The sequence below is a fragment of the Bos taurus genome, chromosome 9 (genome assembly GCF_002263795.3).
Source record: "Bos taurus isolate L1 Dominette 01449 registration number 42190680 breed Hereford chromosome 9, ARS-UCD2.0, whole genome shotgun sequence".
In the NCBI taxonomy this organism is placed as follows: Eukaryota; Metazoa; Chordata; class Mammalia; order Artiodactyla; family Bovidae; genus Bos; species Bos taurus.
Window position 1 is genome coordinate 65275189 of NC_037336.1, and position 15364 is coordinate 65290552.

A 15364-nucleotide genomic window follows, 5' to 3' on the forward strand; every position below is an offset into this window, starting at 1 on the left:
CATCTTTTAAAAATATCCATCAGTCTTCTAATAAATCTACTTTTAACTAAAATTTAAGCCACTTAAATAGTTTTACATCTTAGTAATAGATAACCATGGTTTATATTCAATTACTTAAATTATGAATAATAATATTTACATTCATAAAAGCCATTAAAATCAGTACTCTTTAATGAAAATGGGAAGTTTCTTTTTGCAAGAATGTATATTAACTATAAGAAATGTCCCATGCTTTGAGTCTTAAAGAATACTATTTTCCTCAAAAGACAATTATGGGAAAGGGATTTCTTTTGGTGGAATAAATTCTAAAAGAAATTTGTTACATGACTCATACCACTAGGAACTTGGAGATGACAGAAATTAGGAGGCATTAACTGTGGTGTTGGAGAAGACTCTTGAGAGTCCCTTGAACTGCAAGGAGATCCAACCAGTCCATTCTAAGGGAGATCAGCCCTGGGTGTTCTTTGGAAGGAATGATGCTAAAGCTGAAACTCCAGTACTTTGGCCACCTCATGTGAAGAGTTGACTTGGAAAAGACTCTGATGCTGGGAGGGAATGGGGGCAAGAGGAGAAGGGGCCGACAGAGGATGAGATGGTTGGATGGCATCACCGACTCGATGGACATGAGTCTGAGTGAACTCCGGGAGATGGTGATGAACAGGGAGGCCTGGCGTGCTGCGATTCATGGGGTCGCAAAGAGTCGGACACTACTGAGCGACTGAACTGAACTGATAAATGTGGAACTATTTTTAAATAAAATGAAAAACTGGACGTGTGAAAACAAAGAACCAGAGAAAATTATGGTGCAATAAATGTATTTATTTTTCAGTTTAAGCAAGACAGGTGGTAAACGAAAGTCCATATTGAAAATGCCACCCAGAGATTAGTAGCTGGCCATTCATGCAATGTGACTGGGCAAAACAAAGTCATTTCCAAAACAGTGTGCAGATTTAATTCCTTCATGAAATTAACTCTTGAGTTGCACCAAGCCACCTGGAATGTCTGTTGATGGGGTATTTATAACCCATTCACCATCCCAACTCAAAAGCTACACACTAGCTACACAACCATCACTCACACATCTGCCAAGCAGACAGCCAGCCTGGCAAATAGCACTCTTCTTGTTCACTAGCCAACGACACAGCAGTGTGACCAGTCACAGTTACACTAACACAGGGACACAGAAGGCACTTCCCTTTACTCAGCTGACAACCTTCCATACACTTTGGGGGATGGGATTGTCATATAAGGTACTCATCTTGGGGCATGGGGTGTGGGGGCTGTCTCCAGGTTTGAGCTGTTTTAGGAAAGCACTATAAATTCGGCCACAGTGACCATGAGAGACAAGGTCTCCTGACATCCTGGGAGATGCTCGAGCTCCTGACATAAGTTGGATTCAATTAAGGGTTGGGTAAGAGGTACAGACCTGGGGGAATGTTATAACAAGAACCAGGGGGCAGCCTCTAGTTTATATAATTTTGGGTATTTCCAGCCTCATGTGAATACCAAGTCAAAAGTCCACACATTATTGGATCACCTACTCCAGACTCCTCACCTTACAGATAAAAACGTGGCAGCCCAGAGAGTCAAAGTAACTTGCTAAAGGCAGAGCATGGCAGTGGCAGGACCAGATGGAAAACACGACACATCAAACCCCGTTCACGCACGCTGATGCAGGATATGTGACCAAGTTCTTCAACAAGGAAGATGAGATAGTGTAAATATTTGGTTCCCCCCAAAGCTCCAAATATGTTTAAAAGCATGAAAACTCAGCTTCACCATCTTTCTTCTCAGGGGGTTCTCTTCTCTGTCTTTCTGCCTCTCTCTGTCTCTGTCTCTCATACACAAACACACACACAATTTTGATGAATAGCGATTTCTGGCTACTCAATGACAAACCCAACATTTTCAGGAAAATGCCTGATAAAATGTGCTTCTCAGTCCAACTCTTTGTGTGAGGTTTGGACCACTGGCTTATTTTCTAGAACAATAGGTGTTTCAGAAATCAGGAGATCATCTTCTCCAAAGGAGTTCTGGTCCGTGTTGACGAAGTTGGGGATGTCGAATTTCATGAGCCTGTTCAGCTCCTCCTCTGGCCGCCCACTGCATCTGATGGCTTCCTGGAGATGAACTTCACTGTCGAGGGCCGTGGTCTGGAGACAAGCTTTGGCCTTCTCCAAGTGGTCCACTTCATTGATGTAGCAGTGAAAGAAGGACCTGGATTCCTCATTGCCCTGTCGAGAAAACACCTTATCTGGCTCCAGGGGCTTTCCAAAGTCTGACACAAAGCTATTCATTCTGAATCTCTTCTCCGAAGACTCTGCATTGCTGTGAAGAAAGGCAAAATAAAAGACTCCTTACCCTCCAGCACAGTTACCTGTGGGATGATGGTTTCCAGCATCTATGAAGTGCAAGTCCCCGCACAGAAAGTGCAGACAAACATCAAACTGAAAGACACCACGTCTGAAGATGTACAAATAAATGCAAGGCAAAAGACTCAAGGTGTGGGCCCTTGGACCATCCTGAAAAGATGCTTTTCACTAAGGGGTCTTCTATATTCTGCATCACACACCAGTATTTCTCAGTGGGACCCTTGGTATTCTATCTGCAGCAGAATTACTTGTAGGGCTTCTCAAAATTCAATATTCCTGCTTGCAGGATCTCTGGTGGAAGGGACAGGCAATCTATTTTCTTAGAATCCCCAAGGATCACTACTTATGGTCAGGTTTAGAGCTGCTGGCCAACATCAGACCAGCCTGAACAATAATTCGATCCCACAGGGGTGAGCTTCATGTTTGTCAAAGCACTGCCATATCCGTTGATCTCTCCCAATTCTCAAAACTGACCCATGCAGCCACTTGGGCCAAAAGTTATACCTATTTCACAGAGGCAGAAGCTAAGGTAAGGAGCAGTCAGGCTGCCTGCTTGACTGACACAATCAGTGACAGGAGTGGTTAAAAATGCAGCTTCTTAATTCCCTGTTTCATTTAGTGTGGAACAAATTAGCAATTTAATGGTAGAAACTGGTGAATGGATGAATAAAATAACTCTCAATGAGCACCATAAGTACATGACAGAAAGAGCAGATACAAACTGAATAACCTGATGGCCCACCTGAAATTCATCTGCACCAGGTCATAGCTGTGGCTTGTGGGTTCTTTAGTTGTGGCATGTGGGATCTACTTCCCTAAACAAGGATTGAACCTGGGCTCCCTGCATTGGGAGCAAGGAGTCTTAGCCACTAGACCACCAGGGAAGTCCCTACCCCACCTACTTTAATCACCATCTTTCTAGATTGATATAAGAGTGACTCCCACACAGGTAGAGTGACTTCATAAGGTCAAAAATCATGTCTGAACATGCCTTCAAATCCAGAATAGCACTTGACAACAAGTAGGCTCTGGAATCTACATTTAAGGCATGTGTAATCTCAGTGACTTCAGTTTTTAAACCTCGTCATCCCCATCCCATTGATGACTCACGATATAGCATTTATGACCAAGCTGTCATGGGGTAGGCGATATGGGATCCATTTACAGCTCTTAGAAACTCACCTCCAAATTATCAGGAATCACCTGGATTTCAGAGTTCAGTAATTCTAGAAGCTTTGCAATCCAGGCAGCGGACACACTTTTATATTAGGTTTATCTCCTGCATGACATCAGATGGCATCAGATGACCCAACTGACATCAGATGAGGAATTCCTCTCAGAAATCCGAGTTCCTCCTTTTAATGATAAGCCTGATTAACCAATCTCATTGCCCACTCAGCAAAGGTGATACAAAGATCAATGACTGACACAAGAATACAACATTAATAGGTTGTATTCAGAATTCAGAGAAAAATCATTTGAGAGAGACTGACAGCATTGTGCTTTAATGCAAATATAAGTTGTCTTATCTTTCAGTAAGTGATTTTCTTCCCCTGGTTGTCACTTCACCCAAGTTTAAAAGATGTTTGAGAACAGGGATGAATGGCGCCAACAATCTGTGACCTAAGAAACTAAAAAGAAACTGAGGAAAAAGAGGGGATTAACATGTTAGAAAAAAGCACGGTTAAGATGGCTGGGATCATGCCTTCTCCCGATTCCAGGCTAAGAAGCTCTGAGTACTCGCTTCCTGCCTATCTAGAGCATCAGCTGAGTATGAAAGCCAACCCAGCTGTGCATAGCAGCTCTTCCATTATCCAGGCTACATGTTCTCAGGATTACGAGTTGGGGCCATTGACCACCTCCCTCTGCACCAGTCCTTGCTGAAAAACAAAGGCACAAGAGCAGAGCATCTTGCCCCTTCCCCAGGGCAGAGCCCAGGCAGTGGACAGTAAGATGCCTTCCCTGCCTCACCCCTACTCATCTTTATCCCCATGATCTCTCCTTGTGATAAAAGTACAATCTGATTCTCCCTTCCTGAAAATAAGGGAAAAATCCATCTTTGTTCTTAGAGTCTGAAAAGTGAAAGTGTTAGTCACTCAGTTGTGTCTGACTCTTTGCAACCCCATGGACTGTAGCCCACCAGGCTCCTCTGTCCATGCAGTTCTTCAGGCAAGAATACTGGAGTGGGTTGCCATTCCCTTCTCCAGAAGATCTTCCCAACCGAGGATTGAACCCAGGTCTCTTTATTGCTGGCAGATTCTTTACTGTCTGAGACATCTAAACAGACCATCCTTTTATTCCTCTTTCCTTCCTTGACTGATAAACTAAAAAACCTGTATGTGAAAAACTGTGGTCATGGACATGGCTTGTTTCAGTTCAGTTTCTATTCATCCCATCACTGAGTAAAATCTATGTACTGAAATCAATAGATCTTAAACATAAAATTCAATGTATTTTTATTGACACATACACCCAAGTAACCCTCTAATCAAGATATAGAATATTTCCTTTCTTCTGGAAAGGTTCCTTCTGTTCAATTTCCAGCCCCTTCAGGTAACACAGATCTTATTTCTATTTCCATTGATTAGCTTTGCCTGTTCTTAAACCTCCAGCCAATTTACACCTCCTGGAGGCAATACCTCCTAGAAGCAATCTGTTTTGTTTTTTGTTTTCGGTGAGGTTGGAGGTGGAGGGGGCACTGCAGGACATGCAGGAATCTTAGCTCCCCAACCAGGGACTGAAATCATTCCCCCTACATTGGGAGCACAGAGTCTTAACCACTGGACCGCCAGAGAAGTCTCGATCTGTTTTGATTTTTATCACTGCAGGTTAGCCTGTTCTTGAAATTCATACAAATGGAGTCGTGCAATAGTGTTTGTTTGTCTGGATACAATAGTATTTTCTCTTGATCTGTGACCTGCATTTTCATTTTCTTAGAGATGTCTTTTGATAAACAGCTTTATATTTCCATTAATTTCAAATTACTAACTTTTATCATCTATGTTAGTGCTTTTACATCTTAAGAACTAATTGCTAACTCTAAAATAACAAAGATATTCTTCGAAGCTTTCTTCTAGAATCATCCTGTTCAGTACAGTAGCCAACAGCCACAGGTGGCTCTTCAAATTTAAGTAAAATTTAAAATTCGATTTCTCAGTCATAGTACTCACATTTTAAGTATTCAACAGCCACATGAGGCCAGTGGCTATCTAATTAGGCAATACAAAGAACATTTCTGTCATCACAGAAAGTTCTATTGGACTGAACCGTTCTAGGAGTTTTAATTTTGGGTTTATTGTATATGTTGAGACAGGGGTCAAGGTTTGTTTTTTTCTCATATGTTTATCCTGTTGTACCAGCCCTTTTTTTTCAATTGACCTTATACAAAAATCTCTGTATTTCTACACACTGGTAATAAACAATAAGAAAAGGAAAAAAAATACATTCACAACAGCATCAAGAAATAGGATACTTGGGAATAAATATAACAAAGGGTGTGTAAGACCTGTACACTGAAAATTTCAATATTGCAAAAGGAAATTAAGGAAGAGCTTAGTAGGTGAAGATGACGACATCAGCGGTAGACAGCTTGCCCAAGATGCTGGACCTGATTTGTATGATCATTTATGTTTTCTTGACTTCTTAGACCTCTGCACATAAATCAAATGCTTTTCTATCATAGGCCTGATTCTATGCTAGTTTTAGAAATCAATTCTATTGTTGGGTTTGTGGCCAATTACCTGTGTCTAGTTCTGGGTTACCTTGTTAAATTTCTCTACTACAAGACTCTAACCAGTTGGCCCTGAGAAAATTTACTTAAAAAAAAATTATAGTCATATTCAGGTTACTGTGATATTACTAGATGGGATCCCCTCACTGGGCCAATTAATTATGCCTGCTCTGACTCTGGCCATAAATTTGAGCTTTTTTATATTACTCAAGCTCAATCAGAGCAACAAGAAAAGTTTCAGCAAAGGAGGAAAAAATCTCCCACAATTATGGGATGGATTTATATAGATAACACCAGGCTATGGTAATTTAGGTTTAAAGTCTCCTCTGTGTTGGAAACAATTATCATACTAAGGGCAAACACACTGAAACCATACTCACAGAAAGCTAGTCAATCTAATCACACTAGGACCACAGCCTTGTCTAACTCAATGAAACTAAGCCATGCCCATAGGGCCACCCAAGATGGGCAGGTCATGGTGGAGAGGTCTGACAGAATGTGGTCCACTGGAGAAGGGAATGGCAAACCATTTCAGTATTCTTGCCTTTAGAACCCCATGAACAGTATGAAAAGGCAAAATGATAGGATACTAAAAGAGGAACTCCCTAGGTCGGTAGGGGCCCAATATGCTACTGGAGATCAGTGGAGAAATAACTCCAGAAAGAATGAAGGGATGGAGCAAAAGCAAAAACAATACCCAGCTGTGGATGTGACTGGTGATAGAAGCAAGGTCCAATGCTGTAAAGAGCAATATTGCACAGGAACCTGGAATGTCAGGTCCATGAATCAAGGTAAATTGGAATTGGTCAAACAAGAGATGGCAAGAGTGAATGTTGACATTCTAGGAATCAGCGAATTAAAATGGATTGGAATGGGTAAATTTAACTCAGATGACCATTATATCTACTACTGCGGGCAGGAATCCCTCAGAAGAAATGGAGTAGCCGTCATGGTCAACAAAAGAGATCAAAATGCAGTACTTGGATGCAATCTCAAAAATGACAGAATGATCTCTGTTCGTTTCCAAGGCAAACCATTCAATATCACAGTAATCCAAGTCTATGCCCCAACCAGTAACACTGAAGAAGCTGAAGTTGAACGGTTCAATGAAGACCTACAAGACCTTTTAGAACTAACACCCAAAAAAGATGTCCTTTTCATTATAGGAGACTGGAATGCAAGTAGGAAGTCAAGAAACACCTGGAGTAACAGGCAAATTTGGCCTTGGAATAAGGAATGAAGCAAGGCAAAGACTAATAGAGTTTTGCCAAGAAAATGCACTGGTTATAGCAAACACCCTCTTCCAACAACACAAGAGAAGACTCTACACATGGACATCACCAGATGGTCAACACTGAAATCAGACTGATTATATTCTTTGCAGCCAAAGATGGAGAAGCTCTATATAGTCAACAAAAACAAGACCAGGAGCTGACTGTGGCTCAGATCATGAACTTCTTATTACCAAATTCAGACTTAAATTGAAGAAAGTAGGGAAAACCATTAGACCATTCAGGTATGACCTAAATCAAATCCCTTATGATTATACAGTGGAAGTGAGAAATAGATTTAAGGGACTAGATCTGATAGATAGAGTGCCTGATGAACTATGGAATGATGTTCATGACCTTGTACAGGAGACAGGGATCAAGACCATCCCCATGGAAAAGAAATATAAAAAAGCAAAATGGCTGTCTGGGGAGGCCTTACAAATAGCTGTGAAAAGAAGAGAAGTGAAAAACAAAGGAGGAAAGGAAAGATATAAGCATCTGAATGCAGAGTTCCAAGAATAGCAAGAAGAGATAAGAAAGCCTTCCTCAGCAATCAATGCAAAGAAATAGAGGAAAACAACAGAATGGGAAAGACTCGAGATCTCTTCAAGAAAATTAGAGATACCAAGGGGACATTTCATGCAAAGATGGGCTTGATAAAGGACAGAAATGGTATGGACCTAACAGAAGCAGAAGATATTAACAAGAGGTGACAAGAATACACAGAAGAACTGTACAAAAAAGATCTTCATGTCCTAGATAATCACAATGGTGTGAACACTCTCCTAGAGCCAGAAATCCTGGAATGTGAAGTCAAGTGGGCCTTAGAAAGCATCACTATGAACAAAGCTAGTGGAGGTGATGGAATTCCAGTTGAGCTACTTCAAATCCTGAAAGATGATTCTGTGAAAGTGCTGCACTCAATATGCCAACAAATTTGGAAAACTCAGCAGTGGCCACAGGACTGGAAAAGGTCAGTTTTCATTCCAATCCCAAAGAAAGACAATGCCAAAGAATGCTCAAACTACCGCACAGTTGCACTCATCTCACACGCTAGTAAAGTGATGCTCAAAATTCTCCAAGCCACGCTTCAGCAATATGTGAACTGTGAACTTCCTGATGTTCAAGCTGGTTTTAGAAAAGGCAGAGAAACCAGAGATCAAATTGCCAACATCCGCTGGATCATGGAAAAAGCAAGAGAGTTCCAGAAAAACATCTATTTCTGCTTTATTGACTATGCCAAAGCCTTTGATTGTGTGGATCACAATAAACTGTGGGAAATTCTGAAAGAGATGGGAATACCAGACCACCTGACCTGCCTCTTGAGAAATCTGTATGCAGGTCAGGAAGCAACAGTTCGAACTGGACATGGAACAACAGACTGGTTCCAAATAGGAAAAGGAGTACGTCAAGGCCGTATATTGTCACCCTGCTTATTTAACTTATATGCAGGGTACATCATGAGAAATGCTGGACTGGAAGAAACACAAGCTGGAATCAAGATTGCTGGGAGAAATATCAATAACCTCAGATATGCAGATGATACAACCCTTATGGCAGAAAGTGAAGAGGAACTAAAAAGCTTCTTGATAAAAGTTAAAGAGGAGAGTGAAAATGTTGGCTTAAAGCTCAACATTCAGAAAACTAAGATCATGGCATCTGGTCCCATCACTTCATGGCAAATAGATGAGGGAACAGTGGAAACACTGTCAGACTTTATTTTTTTGGGCTCCAAAATCACTGCAGATGGTGACTGCAGCCATGAAATTCAAAGACGCTTACTCCTTGGAAGGAAAGTTATGTCCAACCTAGATAGCATATTGAAAAGCAGAGACATTACTTTGCCAACAAAGGTCCGGGTAGTTAAGGCTATGGTTTTTCCTGTGGTCAGGTACGGATGGAGAGTTGGACTGTGAAGAAAGCTTAGCACCGAAGAACTGATGCTTTTGAACTGTGGTGTTGGAGAAGACTCTAGAGAGTCCCTTGGACTGCAAGGAGATCCAACCAGTCCATTCTGAAGGAGATCAGCCCTGGGATTTCTTTGGAAGGAATGATGCTAAAGCTGAAACTCCAGTACTTTGGCCACCTCATGTGAAGAGTTGTCTCATTGGAAAAGACTCTGATGCTGGGAGGGGTTGGGGACAGAAGGAGAAGGGGACGACAGAGGATGAGATGGCTGGATGGCATCACTGACTCGATGGACGTGAGTCTGAGTGAACTCCCAGAGTTGGTGATGGACAGGGAGGCCTGGAATGCTGCAATTCATGGGGTCGCAAAGAGTCGAACGCTACTGAGGAACTGAACTGAACTGATACCAGGTTTGCAGACTGAAAGCCCTCAGGTGTAAAGCCATATTACCATAGACAAAATATTGAAGGTTCCTTCCTTCAAGGGCCAAAAGCACTTCTCCTTTCTGATTTAGTCTGCTAATGTTCATTCTCCAATGCCTTCCAATACTCATTCTTTATAACTTTTCCAGATTTTATCATTGTTATCTGCAAGGTTATTCTGAAACATAGTACTCTGCCCTTCCTGAAATGGGAACCCATGAACGGGCCTGACCGTTCGTGAAACATTTCTGGTTCCACCTCGTTCCCTGACTCCTCCAATGAGATGGGCTCTCTCCAAGAGGACTGGAGGCCTCTCTCCACTTGCCTTCTCACTCTGCACTAAGCCCTTTTCTTTCCCTGTCTGGCACCCTCTTTTAGACGATGAGCTCTTGAGGGTAGGCAGTTTCTTGTGTGGGTCCTCAGTGCCTTGCAGAATACTAGGCATAGAGTAGCTGCTTCTTACATTTTTGTTAAATGAATGAATACATCAGTCATGAAGAGATCGTGAAACTAAAGCCGCTCTTGCCTTGGCAGGGGGCCTCTCCTACAGTGCATACAGGGTTGGAAATCAATACAAGGGCATACCCAGGTAAGGCCTAAAAGCAAGGGCGGGTGAGCCTTAAGAGAGAGATGGTCTAACATGTGGATTAAATAACATAAGTAAAATGTAGAGCATAATAAAAAGAAAATAGAGAGAGGGTCTATTAATAGAGATCTTGAGTGTTGCTCTAGCATCAGAGAGATTTGGCAAACTAGCCCCATTGAGGTCTGCCTTGCACCTGATTTTGGCCAAGGGAAACACCGTCTCTGACTGCAGCCCATGGTGCTCTCCATATCTCCAAGCTGTCCCAGAGTCATCCATGGAGTCTCCTGCCCTGAGTCCTTGGAGCTCACAGACCACAAAGCTACTAAAAGGGCATTTTGCATCATGTAACTGGCCTACCTTGGAGGCTGCAGGGTCTTAGATACCATGAGGGAGACTTCCTGCCATTTATTGGTAAGATGGCTTCAAGAAAGACCAATGAACCTCTCTACCCCACCCAGTGGTTACCCCGTCTTTAAAGCAGACCAGGCCTCAGGAGTCACACCTGAAAATGTCCTTGTACACTCAATGTTGGAACATCAAAGAAAAGTGAAAGTGAAATCGTGTCCGACTCCTTGCGATCCCATGGACTGTAGCCCACCAGGTTCCTCCATCCATGGAATTTTCCAGGCAAGTGAACTGGAATGGGTTGTCATTTCCTTCTCCAGGAGATCTTCCTGACCCAGGGATCAAACTTGGGTCTCCCGCATTTCAGGCAGATGCTTTACCATCTGAGCCACCGGGGAAGCCTTCAAAGGATGCTCACTAATTAGGTGGGAGGGGGTGGGTTTCATGGCTGGCTGGCTGGTTTTCAGGAAACATGTACCGTATTGTTAAGGATGTCTTTCCAGCCTTATAAAGCATCTGCGGTGGGTGATCTGGGCGCTGCTCTATGGTTGGACACTCCCACTGGCAGACAGAAGAGGGCTAGTTGCAACCTTCTCATCCTCTCAAACTCAGTTGACATATGGAAAGATAATGCTCACTGGCACCTACTAGAGGAGTCAAAACAGCTTTAAGACCAACTCATTCAGCCTTGATTATATCTGTGAAAATGAAAAATTACAAGGCTCATATCTTAAATACCATCTTGATTAAAATGATAATTCAAGCCAGAAGCTTCAACAACTGGAGCATTGAAAGAAAAAGAAACTTTGAGATGTTGGCTGAGCTAGCAAGTAATAAACTGAAGAATATGTGTGCTAGAGACTGAATGTGTGCCCCTCCAAAATTTCTATGTTGAAACCTAATCCCCCAAGTGATGGGATTAGGAGACAGGGCCTCTGGGAAATGAAGTGATTCATCTTATGAATGGGACTCAGTCAGTTCAGTTCAGTGGCTCAGTCATGTCTGACTCTTTGTGACCCCATGAATCACAGCACACCAGGCCTCCCTGTCCATCACCAACTCCTGGAGTTCACTCAGACTCACGTCCATTGAGTCAGTGATGCCATCCAGCCATCTCATCCTCATCCCCTTCTCCTCCTGCCCTCAATTCCTCCCAGCATCAGAGTCTTTTCCAATGAGTCAATTCTTCACATGAGGTGGCCAAAGTACTGGAGTTTCAGCTTTAGCATCATTCCTTCCAAAGAAATCCCAGGGCTGATCTCCTTCAGAATGGACTGGTTGGATCTCCTTGCAGTCCAAGGGACTCTCAAGAGTCTTCTCCAACACCACAGTCCAAAAGCATCAATTCTTCGGTGCTCAGCCTTCTTCACAGTCCATCTCTCACATCCATACATGACCACTGGAAAAACCATAGCCTTGACTACCCGGACCTTTGTTGGCAAAGTAATGTCTCTGCTTTTGAATATGCTATCTAGGTTGGTCATAACTTTTCTTCCAAGGAGTAAGTGTCTTTGAATTTCATGGCTGCAGTCACCATCTGCAGTGATTTTGGAGCCCCAAAAAATAAAGTCTGACAGTTTCCACTGTTTCTCCATCTATTTCCCATGAAGTGATGGGACCAGATGCCATGATCTTAGTTTTTTGAATGTTGAGCTTTAAGCCAACTTTTTCACTCTCCTCTTTCACCTTCATCAAGAGGCTTTTGAATTCCTCCTCACTTTCTGCCATAAGAGTGGTATCATCTGCATATCTGAGGTTATTGATATTTCTCCCACCAATCTTGATCCCAGCTTGTGCTTATTCCAGTCCAGCATTTCTCATGATGTACTCTGCATATAAGTTAAATAAGCAGGGTGACAATATACAGCCTTGACGTACTCCTTTTCCTATTTGCAATCAGTTTGTTGTTCCATGTCCAGTTCAAACTGTTGCTTCCTGCCCTGCATACAAATTTCTCAAGAGGCAGATCAGGTGGTCTGGTATTCCCATTCCTTTCAGAATTTTCCACAGTTTATTGTGATCCACACAGTCAAAGGCTTTGGCATAGTCAATAAAGCAGAAATAGATGTTTTTCTGGAACTCTTTTGCTTTTTAGATGATCCAGCGGATGTTGGCAATTTGGTCTCTGGTTCCTCTGCCTTTTCTAAAACCAGCTTGAACATCAGGAAGTTCATGGTTCACATATTGCTGAAGCCTGGCTTGGAGAATTTTGAGCATCACTTTACTAGCATGTAAGATGAATGCAATTGTGCGGTAGTTTGAGCATTCTTTGGCATTGTCTTTCTTTAGGATTGGAATGAAAACTGACCTTTTCCAGTCCTGTGGTCACTGCTGAGTTTTCCAAACTTGCTGGCATATTGAGTGCAGCACTTTCACAGCATCATCTTTTGGGATTTGAAATAGCTCAACTGGAATTCCATCACCTCCACTAGCTTTGTTCGTAGTGATGCTTTCTAAGCCCCACTTGACTTCACATTCCAGGATGTCTGGCTCTAGGTGAGTGATCACACCATCGTGATTATCTGGGTCCTGAAAATCTTTTTTGTACAGTTCTTCTGTGTATTCTTGCCACCTCTTGTTAATATCTTCTGCTTCTGTTAGGTCCATACCATTTCTGTCCTTTATCGAGCCCATCTTTGCATAAAATATTCCCTTCGTGTCTCTAATTTTCTTGAAGAGATCTCTAGTCTTTCCCATTCTGTTGTTTTCCTCTATTTCTTTGCATTGATTGCTGAAGAAGGCTTTCTTATCTCTTCTTGCTATTCTTGGAACTCTGCATTCAGATGCTTATATCTTTCCTTTCCTCCTTTGCTTTTCACTTCTCTTCTTTTCACAGCTATTTGTAAGGCCTCCCCAGACAGCCATTTTGCTTTTTTGCATTTCTTTTCCATGGGGATGGTCTTGATCCCTGTCTCCTGTACAATGTCACGAACCTCAGTCCATAGTTCATCAGGCACTCTATCTATCAGATCTAGTCCCTTAAATCTATTTCTCACTTCCACTGTATAATCATAAGGGATTTGATTTAGGTCATACCTGAATGGTCTGATGGTTTTCCCTAATTTCTTCAATTTAAGTCTGAATTTGGCAATAAGGAGAATTCTGACAGAATATGGTCCACTGGAGAAGGGAATGGCAAACCATTTCAGTATTCTTGCCTTTAGAACCCCATGAACAGTATGAAAAGGCAAAATGATAGGATACTGAAAGAGGAACTCCCCAGGTCAGTAGGTCCACAATATGCTAGTGGAGATCAGTGGAAAATAACTCCAGAAAGAATGAAGGGACGGAGCCAAAGCAAAAACAATACCCAGTTGTGGATGTGACTGGTGATAGAAGCAAGGTCCAATGCTGTAAAGAGCAATATTGCATAGGAACCTGGAATGTCAGGTCCATGAATCAAGGCAAATTGGAAGTGGTCAAACAAGAGATAGCAAGAATGAACGTTGACATTCTAGGAATCAGTGAACTAAGATGGACTGGAATGGGTGAATAACTCAGATGACCATTATATCTACTACTGTAGGCAGGAATCCCTCAGAAGAAATAGAGTAGCCATCATGGTCAACAAAAGAGATCAAAATGCAGTACTTGGATGCAATCTCAAAAATGACAGAATGATCTCTGTTCGTTTCCAAGGCAAACCATTCAATATCACAGTAATCCAAGTCTATGCCCCAACCAGTAACACTGAAGAAGCTGAAGTTGAATGGTTCTATGAAGACCTACAAGACCTTTTAGAACTAACACCCAAAAAAGATGTCCTTTTCATTATAGGGGACTGGAATGCAAAAGTAGGAAGTCAAGAAACACCTGGAGTAACAGGCAAATTTGGCCTTGGAATACAGAATGAAGGAGGGCAAAGACTAATAGAGTTTTGCCAAGAAAATGCTCTGGTCACAGCACACCCTCTTCCAACAACACAAGAGAAGACTCTACACATGGACATCACCAGATGGTCAACACCAAAATCAGACTGATTACATTCTTTGCAGCCAAAGATGGAGAAGCTCTATACAGTCAACAAAAACAAGACCAGGAGCTGACTGTGGCTCAGATAATGAATGGGACTAGTGCCCAGATAAAAGAGGCCCCAGAGAGAGAGAGAGAGAGTCATTGTTCCTTCCCCCATATGAGGACACAGTGAGAAATCTAGCATTGATGAGCCAGGAAACAAGTCCTCAGCAGACACTGAATCTGCCAGTACGTTAACCTTGGATTTTTTAGGCTCCAAAACTGTGCGAAATAGACTTCTGTTACTTAACAAATCATCTAGTAAACATCCATGGTATTTATAGGAGCCCGGACAGACTCAGAAAATTAGAAAATTCATAATCTCCAAGAATTTTAGTGCTTTTCATTATATTTGTCACAGTCCTACCTATTCTATACCTTGTCATCATGAAATTTAGATCAAGCTAGTGTGTTTGCAAGAAATTCTCCTGTGTCGTACTAACTTTAGAAAAATGAAAACTGTTAATTTTGGTAGAATCTAAAAATCATTAGTTTCACTTATTTAAGAATCTGTATTCCTCCTTTTCAGCTTGTTATAAGAAATGCAATTTGGACCTATTCTATTGATTGCAATATTCCCAAACTCCACCAGTCAGAGTAAAAAGACTGTTCAGACTGTTTCGATTCTTTTCTTCTCACTCTGGCTTGTGTCATGTAGTCTCTGAACCAGATGGGAGATTTTCCCTCATAAGGACCCATCCAGTCCACCAGCACTT

General features: G+C 42.1%; 1 protein-coding gene across 6 annotated transcripts in view; it reads right to left on the reverse strand.

Moving 5' to 3' along the window:
* Positions 1 to 798: 798 nt before the first annotated feature.
* MRAP2 (melanocortin 2 receptor accessory protein 2) overlaps positions 799 to 15364 on the reverse strand; it is a 63634-nt gene continuing 49068 nt past the window's right edge. For all 6 annotated transcript variants that reach the window (NM_001099393.1, XM_005200924.5, XM_024996857.2 and 3 more), the window contains one exon: positions 799 to 2328. In NM_001099393.1, the coding sequence (NP_001092863.1) occupies positions 1938 to 2328 (391 nt within the window). In that variant the 3' untranslated portion in view covers positions 799 to 1937. The remainder of the gene's footprint in view (positions 2329 to 15364) is intronic.